Genomic DNA, 20,662 nt, shown 5'->3' on the forward strand with positions numbered 1-20,662 from the left:
AATTGATGAGGAAAAATCAACTCTGTTATCGTTAATGCTCTTATAGGATTACACAGATAAATGAGTTTACAGAGTTGTGTTGTTTTTCTACACTTGATGTAGAAAATGTAGAATGTACCCTGAATTATAGAATTGTGTGTGTGTGTGTGTGTGTGTGTGTGTGTGTGTGTGTGTGTGTGTGTGTGTGTGATCAATCTACACACAATACTCCACAAAAAGCAGGTGTTTGGAGTGATTTGTAAATTTATAAAAAATAAAAGACTGAAATGTCCCATTTACATAAGTATTCAGACCCTTTGTTATCACGCTTGCAATTGAGCTCTGGTGCATCCTACTTCTATCAATGGTCCCTGAGATGCTTCTATAACTTCCACCTGTCCACCTGTGCCTAAATGAATTAATTGGACGTTATTTGGAGATCTACACATCTGTCATGTAAGGTCTCACAGTTGATAATGTATGTCAGAGTGAAAATCAAGCCACGAGGTTGAGAGAATTGTCTGTAGACCTGCGAGACAGGATTGTGTCAAGACACAGATCTGGGGAAGGAACATGAACATGAGCAAGAACATTTCGACAGCACTGAAAGTGCCCAAGAGCACGGTAGCCTCCATCATTCTGAAAATGTCTTATTTTTTTTATAAATGTACAAAACACGCCTGCGTTGGAGCATTTTGTGTAGATTGATAAGAAAAAAAGTAATTGAATGCATTTAAAGATTAGTCTGAAACATAACAAAATATGGAAAACTTGAAAGGGTCTGAAAACTTTCTGGTTGCACACATGTAAAGAAGTTTTCACAAGCTCAAAATATTAAAGACCCTTGGTTCTATACAAGATGGAGAATACCTTCACAGTTTAACTAATGTGATTGAGGTTAATGAGCTAATGTTAAAGGTGCTCTAAGTGATGTTACACGGTTTCTAAGCCAAAACATTTTTTGTCACATACTGCAAACATCACCACACCATCCGTTAGCTGCCTATGCCCTGAATACACTGTAAAAAAAAAGCGGTCTCTGTGGACAGCCCAGGCTCCAAAAATGACAACAAAAACATAACAATCTGTTCCAGCAATCCCCGACAGGATGCGCGTTTAGGACAGTTTCAATTGCACTGGAGGGAGGGGGAGGGAGTTGCTAACTAGCTCTCTGTTTTGTTTGAACGGCAACAGAAATGTCGTTACCCAACATCACTTAGAGCACCTTTAACATTGAATAAAAGATTCTGAACACTGCAACTAGTTAAAACTATGTGTTATTTTTTACAGGGGTGTATTTGGCAAGCAAGGTTACCAGTGTCAAGGTCAGTAGTCCACACCAAGAACAATAACTATAACGGCAAACTATTAAACTATTTTTCTAGTAAGTTTTATTAAGTTATTGCCCTTTTATGCATTTATTTGCTTTATGTAAAGCACATTTAAATACCCCTGTGTATAAAATGCCCTATTTAAATAAACTCCCCTTGCCATAGGAAAGAGCGACACCTGATTAGGGTCGAGAGCAGAGGTGGGAAACTCCTGGAAAGTCCTACACATATTTATTCTAATCGAGCATTAAACTGGCTCATTTTAATTAGCACAGCTCGTCCTAACTAGCCCTTCAGCTAATTAATGAAATGAGTGGTACAGTAATTTCCTGTGTATTAGCCGTATTGTGTATAAGCCGCAGGACAGTGTTTTATGCAAGTTAAAAAACAAAACCATATTAAAACCATATTAATACCATATTATTCCACTGCTTGGTTGAATTTCCCATTGTCCTGCATAATTTAGAATGTGCGTTATCATATGCTATTTGAACACCTATGAAGTAGATCCATTGTTTTGGCCGTATCACACTTGTATATTAATTCGCCAAACTCGTTGTGAAGTTTAAATGAACTGTCACGTTGCATCCAAGCCTTAAAATACAGACATTCACAACATAGCAACATTTAGCATATGATGGAGGTAGCTTTTAGCTATTGGATGGCAGTAGGCTAAGTAAACACACAACGCAAGTGGCAACAGTGGAATAAGCGGGATAATCCACGGTGGTATGTTAACAGAAAATAATGCACTTACGAGGTTTAAAAGGTGCCGTATAAACCTCGACCTCGTACCTCGACCGTGCATTATTTTCTGTTAACAGACCACCGTGTCGTCCATTATCCCTTACTAAACTGCCCCTGTGTATTAACCTCATAGCTGAAGAAATTTAGTAAAATCAATATAAGCCGCAGCTAATAGTTGTGCACAGGCAGAACCAATACAGAGAAGGACTTCCATCATGAAGCTGGAGTTTCCCACCTCTGGTAGAGAGCAGTGGGTATAGACATGCACATGTGATGTTGAGATCAGACCATTGTTTGAGACCACATGGAACTTTCTAGCACACGTGGGTGTGATGGAATTCTTGTGTATTCCAGACTTCAGTTGCATGCTTCACCCCCATTCCCTACCCCAGAGATGATTACTTTATCTAAAGATCATAGCTAGGCTGATGTTACTGTGGCCACATGCGGAGTCCTCCTGTGAGCAGGATGAATGAAACCAATTTTCGAGAATTTAGAAATATATATACAGTATTTATTCCATTTCAGTAGCAAGCCGATTTATCGGTTTACATTATGGTGACAGACCGTAATGCGGCAAATATGGATGCTATAAAAAATATGTTGCCTACAAAACAATACCTCACAAAATGGTAAAAGAAACTGCATAATACCCCAATAATGAAGTGGTGAACCAGAACCACCAGATTGCAGCTGTCTGTACAGAACAGATATACAGTGTGTTTCCCAAAACCATAGTTGCTAACCTGTTAGCAACTTAGTTGGTTGGCAATGGGAAATTGCATTGCAACCAACAAAGTTGCTAACTTAGTTAGCAACTATGCTTTTGGGAAACGCGCCCCAGGACGTCATAAATCTTAATGTGCTAGAGATAAAGGGCCGTGTCTGAGCCAGTCCAAAGACAGATGTAGTCTGGCCCCTGGGTCTGACTGTGGAGTCCTGTTCTTCAGTTGATGGATGCTGTTGTGTCTGATGTTATTGTTGTTCTTCTTTTCTATGTGTGAATCTCAGTGTGTACCTGTGTGGTCCACAAACGATGTCACGACCAAGTGGTGACAAAATGCCCTCGCATGAAGAAAAAGGAAGACGAACAGGTTCTTTCACTCACTCTCTCTCTCAAACACACACACAGACACAAGCTCTCTCTCTCTCACCCTTTGTTTTTTACACACACACAAGCTCTCTCTCTCACCCTTTGTTTCTTACACACATACATACACACGCACACACACACACACACACACACACACACACACACACACATATACAGAGTCATGACATAAACAACATCGGTGTGCCTACATCACTTACAACTGCCTACCGGTTCCTATTGCCAGTGTGAATGAAAAATGACTCCTGGGGGAGAGTAGTTAGTAGAACTGATTTAGAAGTGGACTGTTCCTACAACCGTGTTCCTATAACTGCTTCTTCCCCTCCTAGGGTCCCAGTCAAGGTTTCAGCATCAACATCCCCCACATTTTCAAGAAGCACAACTACAAGGTGCCCACCTACTGCAATCACTGTGGCTCTCTGCTCTACGGTGTGGTCAAACAGGGCATGCAATGCCAGGGTGAGAATAGTTTTCAGACTTCCAACACACACACACACACACACACACACACACACACACACTTGCACGTACGCAGGCATACTGTATATTTCCTATTTCCTGTCCCTGCCCCTAGTCAGCCCACAAACCTCATCCTTTGTTCCATCCATCAATTCGTTATGTAGTTATTTATGTAGTAGTTTTTCAACAAGGGGCCAAATGCGAATGTGAGCATGTTGTTATTTATGTAGTCCATTTGTCAATATTGTGCCTACCTGTGTCTTATATTTGTTTGTGTGTGTGTGTTTGTGTCTGTAGGTTGCAAGATGAACGTTCATATTCGTTGCCAGGAGAATGTGGCTCCTAACTGCGGGGTGGACAGTGCTGAGTTAGCTCGCAAGCTGGCAGACCTCGGGGTGAAGCCTGGAATCTCCCCTCTGTGTGTAGGTACCCCCCCCACCCACCCCCCGCCCCATGCAGACATGAGCCATGAGACATGCAGGCACATTCAGACACACCATAGATTTGTGCTAGAGATGTAAAAATGGGGCATGCATATGTAACCTGCGTGGTGTTGACCACGTCGTTCAGCCCAGGCTCCTAGCATCAGCTACTAGCAGGTCTCTTAAGGCATTGGGAGGGAGGTTTGTCTAACGTACATACTGCACAGCTATGTACCAGCTGGCTACCGTCACATATATAGGAATAATATGAACAATTATAGGCTTAACTATATATTTCAGTTTTTTGTATTTTTTTTTTGTTCTCCAGCAGAGAGGGTCAACCATAAAGCCGGGACGTCCCTGCGAGGAGGATCCGGTGGTTCCTAGGACCCAGAGTGTGGAGAGGGTCGGCCTGGACGACTTCACCTTCCTACAGTTGCTGGGCAAGGGCAGCTTTGGCAAGGTGAGATGGAGAGACGGGCAGTTACATATTGGTTGGATGGTTAGTTAGTTAATTGGTTGGTTAGTTGGCAAATCAGTTTGTTAGTTTGTTGGTTTAGTTGGTTAGTTAGTTAGTTGCCACTTTATTCATCCCCAATGGGAAATTGTGGTGTTGCAGCAGCAATTTACATAAAGTCAAGTCAAGTCAAGTCAAGTCAACTTTATTTATATAGCGCATTTCATACACAGAGGTCATTCAATGTGCTTTACATAAACAAAACCAAACAGGAATAGCTGATATAACTTTGGCAAATCACAACAAACACACAGCTTAATACACAGACATGAGGTAGATGTAGGAACACTGTACAAATATATAGACATATCAACCACTAAACTATTGTTTATAAAAATAAGTAAAAAACACCTACTGTAAGTGAGCAAATGAAAGAACAATGTGCAAATAATCCATGTGTCTGATCCCTCAGAAGAGAAATCCTCTATCCCTGCCCTTTCCATTTCATTGGTCAGTGTTATTGCAGTGGGCAGGAATGACCCCCTCTAACTCCTGCTCGTCTAACAGTCTGTCCATACAGTAGTGTGTGTGAATAGAAATAGCAATTCTGCGCGCAGTCCTGGATCAGGAAGTGGAAAAGAAAGCTGACGCGGCTTACAGCCGGGCTACACCAGGCGCACAACTGAGGCTACGTTCATGCCGCAGTAATTAGCTTCAACTATAATCAGAGGAACTGGCTAAAACAGACGTGATAGTGGTGCACCCATAGACCCATCTTCTAAAACCAGACTGAGCACATTGCACTATTACAGCCAGTCAGCCACAAGCTGCTAGGAGGGGTGTACTCAGGGCCTGAAGTTAACTTTTTTGGCCACCAGCCACTGTGGCAGGTGAATTTTGAAATCCACCTGCCACAGTGGTTTTTTACCAGCCAAAATTATTTTGTGCCCAAAATAAAGGTGAACGACTCAGAAAATGCATAAGAATGGTTCTTGAACTTGTACAGAATACACATTACAGTACTCAAGTAAAAGTAAAAAGTACTTTGTTAATAAATTACTCAAGTAGGCCTAACAAGTTACTTTTTTGTAGGCCTACATTTTTATATTTTTGATGGACCTTTAAAGGGATACAAAAGTATCCTTTATGCCTATTTGCTTTTCTCCTACTCTGTAGGCTAATCATATAGTCAAACATATTTTAAAAGCCCAATTCAAATATATTTTATTTAATATACTTTGTCATAGCCAGAATAAGCATTACGTGGCTATGGATTGAAAAGCAGTCTTCCAATACATTGCAGCTGATTCTTCTGCTTTGCATTGCTAGAAGTCTGGTTATAACTTGTATAACAATGTAACCTAAAAACAATGGCTATATTATGGGTAGACCTATATTTAGGCTATAATAGCCTAGGCATATCCACTCGGGCAGAGCGACAGAGCAGGCTATCTGTTTTCTCAGCCGACCGTCTCATGTCATGTCCTGCAACATTGAGGCTACATAAATGAATGCTAGGCTTTTTCTAACTTGTATGCTCGATTTCCAGTGCATTTGCTTTGCTTGTAAATTAAGTTGTAGGCCTACTTTCCTTGTCCAATGTGCTTGTTGAACGATGCTGGCCAGAAATTAATATATGTGGAAGTTTCCGTGTCATGTCATACCTCTAGTCTCGTTGGCACTCTGGCAGCCTCACCAGAAGATGCAGCAACTGGCAGGACGTCATTGCGTTAACTGAGTTGTTAGCTATATAGAACATCTACTTCTGTGTAGTAGGCTACATAGGCCAGCCATTACTTTTATAATTGCGGGGAAACGTAGCAATGCTTTCTGAAGCCCTGTTTCTTTTCTCCCACGCCGTTGTGTACCGGGGAGAGGTCTCTTTTCTCCCTTGAGATACTTTCTCCAATAATAAACTTGTTTTCGTAACGAAAGGCAATTGAAAATGTAGCGGAGTAAAGAGTACATTTCCTACGGCAATCCCGACAGTGCATCTCCTTGCTCAGTGTTGTGTTGTCTTATTGGCTACCCGCCAACGTGGCAGGTAGATTGACAGTTTCACCCGCCAATCACAAAAGTTACCCGCATTTGGCGTGTGGGCGGGTGCCAATTTCATGCCCTGGGTGTACTACAGGATTGGCTGCTGAGTTTCAAATAGCAACAGTCTCTTGCCTTCAGCTTTAAGCTGAACCTTTAATAGAGCTCAACCATATAGACCATCACATAAGCTGAACCATAGCTGATGATTCAGCTTATAGGTAATATGTGTCTGAAATACACATGCACACACATACATACTTTTGTTTGATATGTGTTTAAAATATATACACACACACACACACACACACATCCACAGGTGATGCTGGCGTGCATGAACAGCACGGAGAGGGTGTACGCTGTGAAGATGCTGAAGAAGGACGTGATCCTGCAGGACGACGACGTGGAGGCCACCATGATCGAGAAGAGAGTGCTGGCCCTCGCCCACCAGCACCCCTACCTCACACAGCTGTACTACTGCTTTCAGACACCGGTGAGGACACACGAGCGCGCGCACACACACACACACATAGACACACACACACACATAGACACACACACACGCGCGCGCCCGCACATAGACACACACGCGCGCGCACGCACACATAGACACACACACGCGCGCGCACACACACAGGCACACACACACACACACACACACATATACGCACACATATACGCACACACATACGCACACACACACACACACACACACACACACCTACTTACGCAACTCATTCCGTTCCCAGTTACAGTACTACTTTCAGAGCCACCAGCACATACGTATTTATATAAATACACATTCATATAAATACACATTTATCTGTGGTTGAAACTGCGATGTTAACCCACATAGAGGAGATAGGCGAGCCCACACACACAACATATGCACATGCCTGGTTCATGCCATACATGAGTAAGCATCAGTTCTACTGAAATTGTGGTGTTCTTGCTGGAAGTGAAAACGTCACAGACATTACCTCTGTTGCTACACACAGAGTGTTCAGTTAACTCTTTTAAGAGTTGATTTTGTGAAGTGTAAAAGGTTCTCTTATCATAGCATAGCGCTTGGTACTCAGATCGAAAGGGGTTAATTTCACAATTAGTATTTTTTTTTTTCCACTTCAGATTTTAAACTTCTGATTTTGCTGTGTAGCATGTTTGGAAGTTGAGTGGAAGTTTCACCGTCCTGCTTCAAACTTGCCCTCTCTTGAAGTCTGTTTGCTACTCTTAGGCCACCAACAGAAAACTGATTCCATTCTAGTTCAGAGCATTGTTCTCGTGAACCCGAGTGGGCGTGCCATTCTACAGTTCAGTTACGTGCACAACACCCTCTGTTGATGCTGGCTGGTTCACTAGATGACGCCACGGTTCAAAGAATTCTGAACGGAACTAGTTCGACAAACAATTCTTACCAATTTTCAAATCTCTCGAAAATATTCCGTCAGTAAGACGAGACTCTCAGGGCATGTCCAGGACCACCAAGCAGGTGTTTTCCAGGTTGTTGATAACACTGCAACAAGGAGACAAACTGGCAAACTAAATTTCCTTCAAATGCACTTTTCAACGCTTGGTGATTGAGATAAAAGATCTTGGGGGGGGCAGAACATCAAGTGTGTGTGTGTGTGTGTGTGTGTGTGTGTGTGTGTGTGTGTGTGTGTGTGTGTGTGTGTGTGTGTGTGTGTGTGTGTGTGTGTGTGTGTGTGTGTGTGTGTGTGTGTGTGTGTGTGTGTGTGTGTGTGTGTGTGTGTGTGTGTGTGTGTGTGTGTGTGTGTGTGTGTGTGTGTGTGTGTGTGTGTGTGTGTGTGTGTGTGTGTGTGTGTGTGTGTGTGTGTGTGTGTGTGTGTGTGTGTGTGTGTGTGTGTGTGTGTGTGTGTGTGTGTGTGTGTGTGTGTGTGTGTGTGTGTGTGTGTGTGTGTGTGTGTGTGTGTGTGTGTGTGTGTGTGTGTGTGTGTGTGTGTGTGTGTGTGTGTGTGTGTGTGTGTGTGTGTGTGTGTGTGTGTGTGTGTGTGTGTGTGTGTGTGTTTTTTTCACCGTGGTCTTACATCTCCTCTGCTTTTCCACTTGCGTCACTATCGCCTCCGCAATCCTTCCTTGAAACCCACTCACACACTCTCGCACCCACCGCGTAGATGCAGGCTGCAAAGACACTACACTTCTAACGCTCGGTCAGCCGGCATGTTCAGGTGGAACCACTTCCTTGATGCATTCAGTGCAGTGTTCAGTTGAACTCACTCTAGCAAAGTTTCTGTTTTGATTCTCTCCTATCTGGTCTAAACACTTATCTCTTGCACAAAGAGTATATATTGTAGGCCTACTTTCAACCAGTTCAGCCAGTGTTCATGATCTCAGTAGACGGGAACAGAGATTTAAAATGATTGCTTGGAGTAGCATGTGGGTCACTGTGCTAGTTCAACTTGCATATGTCTATCACTGCTGAGATGCACAGGCAAAGAGATAATGACCTAAGCCTATAGAACTTATATTAGTTTGATTGATTTGTACATATTTATTTGCTTTATTCCAACCACACCAGTTTGAATTCTCCTTTGTTTGTATATCCATTAGACCTGTTACACAGTATCCACAATTCATGTCATAAATTTGTCTCTTTTGTACAACCACGACATCAGTATTCATACTGTGTGGTATTCTACAACCCAGTGACTATAATGTAATTTGAATCTTACTAGCTATCACCCTGGTACATTACTGTAACACCAGACCACAAGGAACTCAGATGAACTTGGTTTTGGCTTGAGCCAGGCTAACTGAAAACAGAAACCTCAAGAAACCAATGTTGTTTTAACTTCAAAAGGCCTTATATTTCTGGAACAAGCTAGAAGTTCATAGTAGATACTGGATATTTTCTGGTAATTTGAGTCATGAGAATGGTGTTCGATGACTAATTTCAACATGTCATGCAGTTGTACTGCAGTGTCAATTTACAACAGGAGGTGGCAGCACATAGCCTGTTTACAAGTTCAGTTACAATTCCTCACAAGACCTCTGCATACTAGTTATGGTCAGCACTTCTATTCATTCACAGACCAAGACTACTTAACACTGACATATGACAACAGCTGGGGTGGGTTGTAAAAATATGTGTGTGTATGAAATGGGCCGAATGTAAAAATCCGCAGAATCTATCAGTGGATTACTGAGGCCTATTTTTCACAGTCAGTAGCAGCTGTCCCCAGCTGTTTTGGAGAAACATTTCCTTCGGACGTGGACCATATTCATTAACCTGTAGAGCACTGCAAAGTGTGCATCTTCCATTTATCTCTCTCTCTCTTTTCAGAATTTAGCCTCATTGTCAGTCTCATTTTCTTTTCTGAATAACAGTTGGATTAGCATAATATGAAATGATCTATCTAACCATCCAACCATCCATCCTCTCTCTCTCTCTCTCTCTCTCTGCAGGATCGTCTGTTCTTTGTCATGGAGTTTGTGAATGGCGGTGACCTGATGTTCCACATCCAGAGGTCACGCCGCTTTGATGAAGGTCGGGCGCGCTTCTATGCCGCTGAGGTCATCTGTGCTCTCGCATACCTGCATTCGAATGGCATCATCTACAGGTGAGCTAACAAGGCTAACAAATGCACGCGTACACACAACACATCTGCTACACTTAAAGACACTTAAACAAGCTCAGAGAGAGAGAGAGATATGAAGAATTTCACAATTGTATACTCAGACCAGGCATGATTTCACATCTGGTGTGTCATTTTGAAGTCGAGCAGAATTATTTTTCAAATGCCCTTCGGCCCTTGATATTCAAGGTCATTTACTTATGTTGTGCAGTAGATTGTGTCATTTGCATGTAGAGGCTCGTGACCCATGTATTCTCCACCAGTGCACAGTAATAACTCTCTAGGAAACATATTTGCATGCATATAACGCACGCACATTCATAACGTGCAACGGCCAAAACATCACCTGATATGTTATAATCACGCTACACTGAAAATTTATATGGACACTTGTGTGAGTCTGTGTGCTGTATCTTATCACATCACCTATATGTGGATACACGTAACTCCATCCACCTTGGAAAGAGGATAACCTCCCGCTCTTGCTGACTGCTGCCATGGTCCCTTTTTGACATTCCCAGAATGCCATCCGCATGTCACATGAGCACTCTCACTCTCGCTCGCAACTGTCGCGAAGCTGAGATCCCACTGGGCTCTGACATTCCAGTTCTAATCCACATCCAGACTGGACATTGACCGCTGTGCTATTTGAAATCCCTGTGGACTCGTTTCAGGAAACACTGGAGGGAGGGGGGGGGGGGTGAAAGGGATGAGATGCATGTATGTAGAGCATGAAAACAAGTCCTGGTAAGTCCTGGACTGGCTGGTTTCCTGTCTTTGTGCCATAGCAACATCACGTGTGGGAAGTGCAAAGAAGACTTGTTTGTTTTGGATGCAAAGAGGGAGAGTGAAAATAGAGAGGGAGTGTCTCTCAATCCCTGTGTGTGTGTGTGTGTGTGTGTGTGTGTGTGTGTGTGTGTGTGTGTGTGTGTGTGTGTGTGTGTGTGTGTGTGTGTGTGTGTGTGTGTGTGTGTGTGTGTGTGTGTGTGTGTGTGTGTGTGTGTGTGTGTGTGTGTGTGTGTGTGTGTGTGTGTGTGTGCGTGTGTGTGTGTGGCAAGGTGAATAAATGACAGAGAGAAAGAGAATGTATGAGAGAGTGAGTGAGAAAGATGAGGAGATGAAGAGAGTGGTGGTGAAAGACAGTGACGGAGGGTTAAAGAGCAGGAGACAAAAAAAGATAAAAAAGAGTGTGTGACAGAGAGAGAAAGCTAGATAGAAAGGTAGGGAGAGAGAAAGAGAGTTTTAGGAAGAGAGAGGATAATGGACAGAGAGATGGATAGACAGACAGACAAACACAGTTAAAAAGAGAGATTGACAGAAGGAGTCCACCTTGGAGATATTTTGAGAGCATGTTTGGGCAGAGCGGCTGTCCCCCGATTGGCCATCACCAGAGAGGCCTGGATCGGGGCCAGCATTACGTAAGGTGTTTGTGTGTGAGCGTGAGATCTAAAGATTGGAGACACACACACACACACATACACACACACACACACACACACAACACACACACACACAGGCTTGAGTGCATGCATTCTGGCAATGCAACAGCACGAAGAACGTCGCAGAATAAACACACAACTTTCTCACAAAGCTCTCTGCTCATTTGGACAGGAAAGAAGTGTACTTCCACTGGCTGAAGCCTGATTTGTTTTGTGTAATTCATGCACCTGCATGCAGTGGTTGTCTGTTAATGGATAAACCGCATGCAGGCAGACAGTGGGGCTAATAATACAGAGTGCCGGTCAGTGCGGGAAGTGGACTAACCTATGGTAAAGCACCCTTGTGACCCGTGATCCAAGATTAGAAGGAGAGATGCGGTAATCTATGCTAATTTGACTCTAAGACACTTTCAGGCGCCCAGTCAGGGAAAGTGTTAAACCAAAGGGTTGTTGACACTGGCAGAAGTGGTGTATTCTGGGAAATGTCTTTAACGAAGCTGCAGTTGTCAATGGGAGCTCTCACTGGTGTGTTTTGCTTAACGTCACCGACATCCTGCTTTTGGGTATGCTAATTCTGTGTCTTTGAGCCGTACAGGCCACCTACGGAGAATAGCAGCAACAGGATAAGCTGTCATATTTTATGACATTTTCACTTTTTCAGTGCTCCTATATGCATGTAGTTGGGTATCTGTGATGGCTACCAATGCAAAAAAAAACAACACACATGTGTGCACAAACTTTTGCTGCCTAGATATGGAAACATGTGATTCTGTGAGACGAGAATGAGCAGGTCAGAATTTTTCCAGTCATGATGTCAAAAGGGGAAAATTGTTGAATAAATCCACCTCAATTTTGAAAGTCAAGTGGAATTGTGCCGTTCAGAGTTCTTCCCTTCATGTCGTTAAGAAGGGAAGCTTGTTGAATAAAACCACTTTCAATTATCACTATCTGGACTAAATCTTTGCTCACGACTGAAGAACAATAGTTTTAACCTGTTAGACCTGTTAGCAACATGTCAAAGAAAAGCCACCATGCAGTATGTTTGTGTTTGTAAAGGAAAAGGTGCAAAAACAGGCCTCTCTGAACAGGGCTCTTCAAACATGATTGTGGTGTTTCTTCCTTTTGGTATTTTGACCAAATAAAAGCATGAGACATATTTTATAAAGACCTCAAGAAACGATTCAAAATTGTAGAAAAAGAGGTCAAATATGTGATATTCTGGTGAATGAAAGCTCTTAAAAGTGAAATCCTTGATATGTCAAATGCAGACAACAAACAAATAGCCCCTGATTGTCCCCCTCACTATGCATGCCAGAGTAATTTATGGCCTCCTTACACCAAACAACGTTGACAAAATTTGGGAAAGACTCTTGAAAGATTGTAGTCTTTTGAGTAAAGCTTGAATGGGGGGGGGGGGGGGGGTCATTAGTTAAAAGATTCCAATCTTTCAAGAATCTTTCCCAAATCTTGTCAAAGTTGCTTGGTGTAACAGGGCTATTAGAGAGTATTTTTCAGTATGATTTTGAACAGAAGCCAGAGGTCTTGGGGAAGCCCCTTTCGGCAAGGCAGTTTTATTTGTATTATCTGTGTTGTGCTTTTCATCAACAAGGCAACTCGATGTGCTTTATGTCATCTGAGAACTTTTACCCTTAAGGTGTGGGTTTTTGAACATTCTAACATAAGATTCCGTTCCGCAACAATTCAACGTTCTAAAATTCTATGTTGAATTCAGTGAACCCAGATATTCTTTAGAATGTTTATTTTCCAACATTCCCATCACACCGATGTACACGGTACACCAAACGCCATACCACATGCAATATAATAATCGGTGTTGAATGTGTAGGGGGATGTGAGAAGCTGAGCTTTTCAGCAGTCAACAACACTGGAACCGGTGTCTACCTAATCTTATGCCAGTGGGTTGTGGTTCCTAGCCCATGAGGGCATGCCAGGATGCCCAGCCACAGTGCCAGTGGCGGTGGAAAGTGAAAAGTGCCACGTTGTCAGGGTCTCGAGGCCAGCTGTGGCCGTGAGAGCTTGCAGGTTTGCCACACCAGTTTGAAGGGGAAGAGTGCTCTGAGGGAAGAGTGTGTTCTCTCTCCCTCCCCTCTCTCTCTTTCTCTCTCTCTCTCTCTCTCTCACACACACACACACACACACACATACACAGGCAGACTCATTCACTCACACACATACTGTAGACTCATTCACACACATGCTCATACATATTTTGCAGCCTTGCTTGGAAAAGGCATATCAGTGTAACTGCCTAGTAGAGAGAACGAAAGAGGAACATCGGGGTGAATGGGTTCAGACGTATTCTAACATGAGCAAATAAGCCATCATACTTTCATTTGTACTCACAGAATGGTATTCACTCACACTATCATTTGTACTCACATAATGGTATTCACTCACACTATCATTTGTACTCACATAATGGTATTCACTCACACTATCATTTGTACTCACATAATGGTATTCACTCACACTATCATTTGTACTCACATAATGGTATTCACTCACACTATCATTTGTACTCACAGAATATTAGATACAGTGCATCCGGAAAGTTTTCAGCCCCTTTCAAGTTTTCCACATTTTGTTATGTTTCAGTCTCATCTTAAAATGCACTATAGATCCTGTCCTGTCTATGCACCACCTGTCTATTACTTTGTATACCAGATTGCACTTTTCTGCTTTTTTTATCTTTGTACTTGTACTCTGCACAATGACGATAAAGTTCAATCAAATCTAATCGAAAACACACACCCACATGCAAATACAAACACACACCACACACACTAATATCTCTCACCACTTGTTCTCTCGCACACACATACTCCCTCCGAAAACTCACACAAACTTTCACACACAAATACGGAAACCTACATTTGTGATTTTGCAACATAACCACCAATCAAAACATTGTTTGTGAATGAGTGCATTTGCCAGTACATTTGCATGTCCGTGATTATGTGTGTGTGTGTGTACTCACTCACTCACTCACTCACTCACATACACATAAGGGGGACAGTCTCAGCTAGTTTGCTCCTCGGGGGACGAAAAAAAGTCTACATGCTGGAATTTTGAAGACTCCCTCCATAATTAGCCTCTAGGCCCACGTAAAAGCCCCATCGGTCCCCTGTGTTTGCCATGTGGTCAGGCGCTCGGCCGCTCTTCATGCTGGCACTTTCAGATGAGCTTTACTGGAAGTGTCTCCTCCCCCACCCCCCACCCCTGCCCGTTGCTCACAGCTTGGCACAGACTCCTGCAGGAAGTTTAGAACTTACTCACTCCACACACCCGGCTGACTGGTTAGAGTCGTTCAGCTCGGTGCCTTGCCAAATGTGTGTGGGGTTTTTCCATCATTGCACAAATGTGTTTTGTTTTTTTTTGTTTTTTTGTTTTGTTTTTTTCTTTTGCATTTTTTACATTTTTGTCCCCCTCCTCCATGCTTCTGCAGTTCTATTGGGTCGGTGGGGTCGGTCTTCCAAGAAAACCATGTGACACTGAATCTGTGGTGCAAAACTTTTCCACAGTTGTTTGGTTCCAAATCCTCTGCCAGAACTGCTTGACTGCAAGTGAATAACATGGGGTGACTCCCTCCCCTTTTTAGTTTTATTGGCTGTAAAGTTACAATATTGCCAAAGCAATATCACATCACAAAACTAAAACTATCAAGAAAAGAAACATATTTGACATGGAGTAGGATATGTATTAGAATGATACAATAAAATAAAATAGATAGAACACACACACTCTCCCTCTCTCACACACACAGACACACATACATACACACTTTCTCTCTCTCTCCCACACATACACACACATGAATAATCCTAATTTAGTGACTGTCCCTTAATTTAACTCTTCCTGTCTCTCTTTGGCTATCTCTCTCTTCACCTTCTCTCTCTCTTTCTCTTTCTCTCTCTCTCTCTCTCTCTCTTTCTCTCCCTCTCTGTGTGTGTGTGTGAGGGTCATGGGTCTTTGGGCCTGCTACTGTATACAACTTTGGCTAAACAAATAAAATGTGGGTCAAATGATGAGCATGAGGTAAATGATTAGTCATCAATGACGGCTAATTTCACCACAAATCTTGACAAATGGTTTGTTATTTCTGCCACCTGTTGTGAGTTTAATCATAGCCATAGCAGACAAGGTGTGCCCAGTAGGTGTTGTGTCATAGTCCTCTCACCTGGGTGTGTCTGTTGGCTCAGGGACCTGAAGCTGGACAACGTCCTGCTGGACAAAGACGGCCACTGCAAACTGGCTGACTTTGGCATGTGCAAGGAGGGGGTCTTCAGGGGGGACATAACGTCCACTTTCTGCGGGACACCAGACTACATCGCACCAGAGGTGAGCTGAGAAACCTGTTGAGTGTGTGTGTGTGTGTGTGTGTGTGTGTGTGTGTGTGTGTGTGTGTGTGTGTGTGTGTGTGTGTGTGTGTGTGTGTGTGTGTGTGTGTGTGTGTGTGTGTGTGTGTGTGTGTGTGTGTGTGTGTGTGTGTGTGTGTGTGTGTGTGTGTGTGTGTGTGTGTGTGTGTGTGTGTGTGTGTGTGTGTGTGTGTGTGTGTGTGTGTGTGTGTGTGTGTGTGTGTGTGTGTGTGTGTGTGTGTGTGTGTGTGCGTGCGTGCGCTGATCACAATGCATTTGAGTACTACAGTGTATAAACTATGTGTATGTGTGTCTGTGGACCAGTGTATATGCACTAGTAAGCCTTTAAGAGAGATCATTCAGTGTGTTTGTATGTGCTGCATAGATAGATAGATGTCTGTCTGTCTGTCTGTCCAGCCCTGTCCAGATGAAAGTGTGTTCTTTGAAGCAGGTATAAGGCATCCTCCACACCCACCTCTGGACAGTATGCAAATTGTAATGGGTCCATGTATGTGGTCACGTGTGGTCTAAGATGGGCCAAGACCAGTCTCTCCAGTACCTTCATGATGTGCGATGTTAAGGCAACCAGTCTGTAGTCATTGAGGGTAGATGGAGAAGGTTTTTTCATAGGCATCCTCCCCTGGCTAAGGCTGAGGTTAAAAAGGTGCTGCAGAATACCAGAGATGCTCCGCACAGACCTTCAGGACCCTTGGGCTGATACCATCCGGACCTGCAGCCTTGTTCTGGTGAAGTCTCCTCAGCTGCATTTTCACCTGGCTGCTGGATACAGACAAACAAGTGGGAGGGATGGAGGGGGAGGGCTATGATGCAGGTTCAGCATTTCCTGACCAGTTGGTGTCCATGTTGGGGGTTGAAGGGTATGGCTGGGGACAGTGATCCTTAGCTATGATCACTGATGAGGCTAGCACAGGATGACCTAGTATGAGGTAGGAGGATGAGAGGTCTGAGTGGCTGGGGAAGGCAGCAGAGGGTCCTGTACTGAACCTGCTGAAAAATGTGTTCAGTTCATTGGCCCTATTCAGACTCCCCTCAGCCTGATTCCCCTTCACCTTAAAACCTGTAGAGTACTTTAGAGTGTACTTGAAAGCATTATTCTAAGTGGGGAAGTGTGTGTTCCATCAGAACATCAGAATTCCACTACCTGGCTGCATCTTTTGGGATGTCACTAAGAGTGGCTTACATGTACATCTGTAATAAGATGCACGGTTGTGTGTTCGTGTGTGTCGGAACGTGCATGCGTCTGGGGCTTTGTGAGTGTGTGTGTCTTTGTGTGTGTGAAGGAGAGAGAGGCAAAGATATTGGTGTGTTTTAAACTCACATGACTTGTGAATTATGTGTATTCTTAGGTTTGATGTTTATGTGTTATATGTTTATATGTTTAGTCACTGCTTTTGGTATTGGTATGCCTGGGGATGTGGATGTATCCCTGTCTGTACGCATGTTTATGTTTATCCACAAACAATTTGCAAGGAGGGCTGCTAGGGTATAGCACTGGGTTTTCCTCTGGTGCTCTTCAGATTAGGAATCCAACAGGTTGAAAAATGTTTTAAAGAAAATCGGAGGTACTTATAAGGTTTATTATGTTTAAAAAGCCTTTAATCTCACATGGCTATTCTTTTAAAAACATGCCTATGCGTTTCAGCATTACTGCCTTCGTCAGTGCATAATAAAATGGCATTTTGCCAAAGTTGTTTATACGTACTGACGGCGCATCGTCATAAAGATACATTTATCTGCATGACGCCCAGTTTTAAGGGAAAACAAGTTATATCATTGATTCCAATGGGAAAGACAGCTAGTAGTCACACATTACATCTAGTTATTAATTCACAGGACATTCAATCCTTTTACTAACACAATGGTTATGAAGAAATATGTATATGTAACTGACTCATGTCGAAACTATGTACATTACCAACCTAATTCGTTTCCAATACCCCCAATATTGAGGACAAATTTAGCTCGTAGCTAACACCATAATATCCCATGTACGATTATCTCACCTAGTTGTAGCTTAATATCCAAGTTTTTTAGCTTAATTTACCTTCATTTAACAGCTTCAGAGTCATTGGAATGGTTATATGATTTTTTTCGGGTTGAATGGTGGCAGTCTCGCTTCCCCCTAGCGCCTGTGAGCGGAAAAACCACCCTTGCAACTGTGGGCCGGCGGGCCGACGGTCTCAGTGTCAGGAAGTATAACTAGGGTAGCGAATTGCTTCACTGCATTCAAATACACATACACGCCAGGCACCGGCTAGAAAAAGGTAGCGATGGAGTTTCTCAGACATTCGTCATGACAGAGCCAGTGAAAAAGAAGCAAAAACTGAGAAAACAGTAAGGAAATTGCCAATACTGCATAGTTTACCTTTAAAGATGTAAGTAAGTATAAGCCCTTTTCGTTCCCCACTTCGATGCAGCTCCATAGGTTTATATCCACACAGTCATCTTTCCCCTAAAAGGGGGCATGTACGTGCAGCACATACAACGTTCCATTCCATCCGTTAGTGTGTATGCCTGCTTGTGTATTTGTGATATGGGTATGTATGTACAGTGTGTGTGTGTGTGTGTGTGTGTGTGTGTGTGTGTGTGTGTGTGTGTGTGTGTGTGTGTGTGTTTGTGTGTGTGTGCGTGCATGTTTATGTTTACAAATCCCATGTTTGTGTGTGTGTGTGTATCAGATCATCGAGGAGAAGCCGTATGGTCACTCGGTGGACTGGTGGGCGCTTGGCGTGCTGCTGTACGAGATGCTGTCTGGGCACGCTCCGTTCGAAGCCGAGACAGAGGACGAGCTGTTTGAGTGCATCTGCCGCGACACGGTGGTCTACTCCTCCTGGCTGAGCAGCGAAGCCGAGGACATCCTCAAAGGGGTGAGTGGCGCCGAGCCTGCAAACTACATTCACAGAGTCAAGAAAAACAATTGGGCCTGAGGTCACAGCCTGTACTCCCCTTGCTGCTGAATAACTGGCCTTTCCGCAGAGCTGCACCAGTATACAGTATAAAGTCAAGGGGATTTGAGTTGGCACAAACACTTACTCTGGCCTACGTGGCAAATGACACTTCAACATTTAAACAGTGACAACTAGGAACGGCAAGAGTTCTGTCATCAGCTCTGAATTGGAGCCCTGTTTGCTCCTCTGCTCTGTGTGTGTGTGTGCGTGTGTGTATCTCTCAGCTTGTCTACTAACACAGCTGTCAGGCCACACACTGGGCATTGTGAATATCTTTTTTTTTACTTTCTTATTTTAAATTTTAATAATATTTAATTTAATAATAATATTAACTGCACGCGCACAATTTTTTCCTGTGCACACAAATTCCACAGTACAGTACAGTACCGAGAGCAGTACAGGCAGCTGTGAATGGGGGGGGGGACCCCTACAAGCACACAAAACAACAGCTGGGGGCCAAACGCGCTTTCGAAGATGAGTTCTGCTAGCTCTCTCAAAGTAGAGCTTTGCTCGCGTGAGTCAACTTTGACAGTTTGAGGGAGCGGACCAAGGGAGACACTGGCCCTCTGGTGATTGGTCATTTCTCATTGGAATCACACCCACACAAACCTCCTTGGACTTTTAAATAATTTGCTTGTGAAGATGTTTTATCGCGCTCAGGACTTTTGACATGATTCCAGCGCCATAATAATATATTCTATGCACAGAGTGACCCACCGTACAATACTAACACAACACTGCCCAAGACAAAGACAGTACTCTGTGGTGTCAATTTCATAGCACATCCTTTCTGTGCAACTCGAGCATTTCAGAGCGAAACAATGGAGCGTAATGGGAATTGACTCACAGCTGAGGATAGTGTTCTTTGAAAACTCACACCCTGCGATGCAGATGTTGCATAAATGGTCCCAAATTCAAGTCATATACTGACATTTAATTTCATTTATTTATTTATTTAGAAGCACAGTGCACATTCATAACATTTCTGTAAATGTGCCAGTGTTTGCCAGCCGGATAATTTTCAACTGTAGTCCTTGAGAACCATCAATTGTCTAAGTCGGTTGTTCCCAGATGTCAAGTCAGCAATAAAATATAATTTACAAAAGCACATAAAAAGCACACAAAAACATTGAGTTTACGATAGGAATACCCATTTTTGCTTATTCTATTCTCTCTCAATTAGGCAACAAGTACTAGATGTTATGCGCAACTAGTGCTTAGGGTTCTCGCACAGAGATCTCTAACTATTCTGCAGAGCTGCAAATACCTGTATGAAGCAACATCCTCCATGTCACCCAGGGTGAAGCCACACACACTGCTGATAAGCTACTGCTGTAGTGATGGGATCATCCACACACACACACACACACACACACACACACATTTCTGCAATGTTGTAGAAATACTACACTGCAAACAAGCAAATCTGTGGCACCTTGCAGTATCATACTCTTGGGTTGGGAACATATGTACATATGTGGATAAATAAAATGCATCCCTGTGGGCTTCAGCTCCCGTAGCAGAGATTGACCTCTCGGTGACCCTCCTCTAACAAGACATCAGACAGGCAGAGTATCAGTCTGGACAGCTGTAAAGTATGTAGGGCAGAAAGGGGGGGAAGATGAGAGAGAGAAAGAAAGAGAGAGAGACAGAGAGAGACAGAGAGAAAGAGAGAGACAGAGAGAGAGAGAAGAGAAGGCTGGAGAAGCACAGTGAGGAAACACAAAATGTAGAAAAAGAGC

General features: G+C 43.3%; 1 protein-coding gene across 3 annotated transcripts in view; it reads left to right on the forward strand.

Annotated features, from left to right (window-relative positions):
• Window positions 1-20,662, forward strand: part of prkchb (protein kinase C, eta, b) — a 35,123-nt gene that overhangs the window by 10,758 nt on the left and 3,703 nt on the right. For 2 of the 3 annotated variants that reach the window (XM_076273070.1, XM_076273071.1), the window contains 9 exons: window positions 1,270-1,304; window positions 3,069-3,151; window positions 3,498-3,627; window positions 3,925-4,049; window positions 4,378-4,512; window positions 6,863-7,036; window positions 9,967-10,121; window positions 15,796-15,934; window positions 18,651-18,839. In XM_076273070.1, coding sequence (XP_076129185.1) covers window positions 1,270-1,304; window positions 3,069-3,151; window positions 3,498-3,627; window positions 3,925-4,049; window positions 4,378-4,512; window positions 6,863-7,036; window positions 9,967-10,121; window positions 15,796-15,934; window positions 18,651-18,839 — 1,165 coding nt within the window. The remainder of the gene's footprint in view (window positions 1-1,269; window positions 1,305-3,068; window positions 3,152-3,497; window positions 3,628-3,924; window positions 4,050-4,377; window positions 4,513-6,862; window positions 7,037-9,966; window positions 10,122-15,795; window positions 15,935-18,650; window positions 18,840-20,662) is intronic. The other variant, XM_076273072.1, reaches the window with a different exon arrangement.

The sequence above is a fragment of the Alosa pseudoharengus genome, unplaced genomic scaffold (genome assembly GCF_046254945.1).
Source record: "Alosa pseudoharengus isolate Yale_2024_CS ecotype anadromous, Long Island Sound unplaced genomic scaffold, YU_APseudo_1.1 YU_APseudo_1.1_scf_7, whole genome shotgun sequence".
NCBI lineage: Eukaryota > Metazoa > Chordata > Actinopteri > Clupeiformes > Clupeidae > Alosa > Alosa pseudoharengus.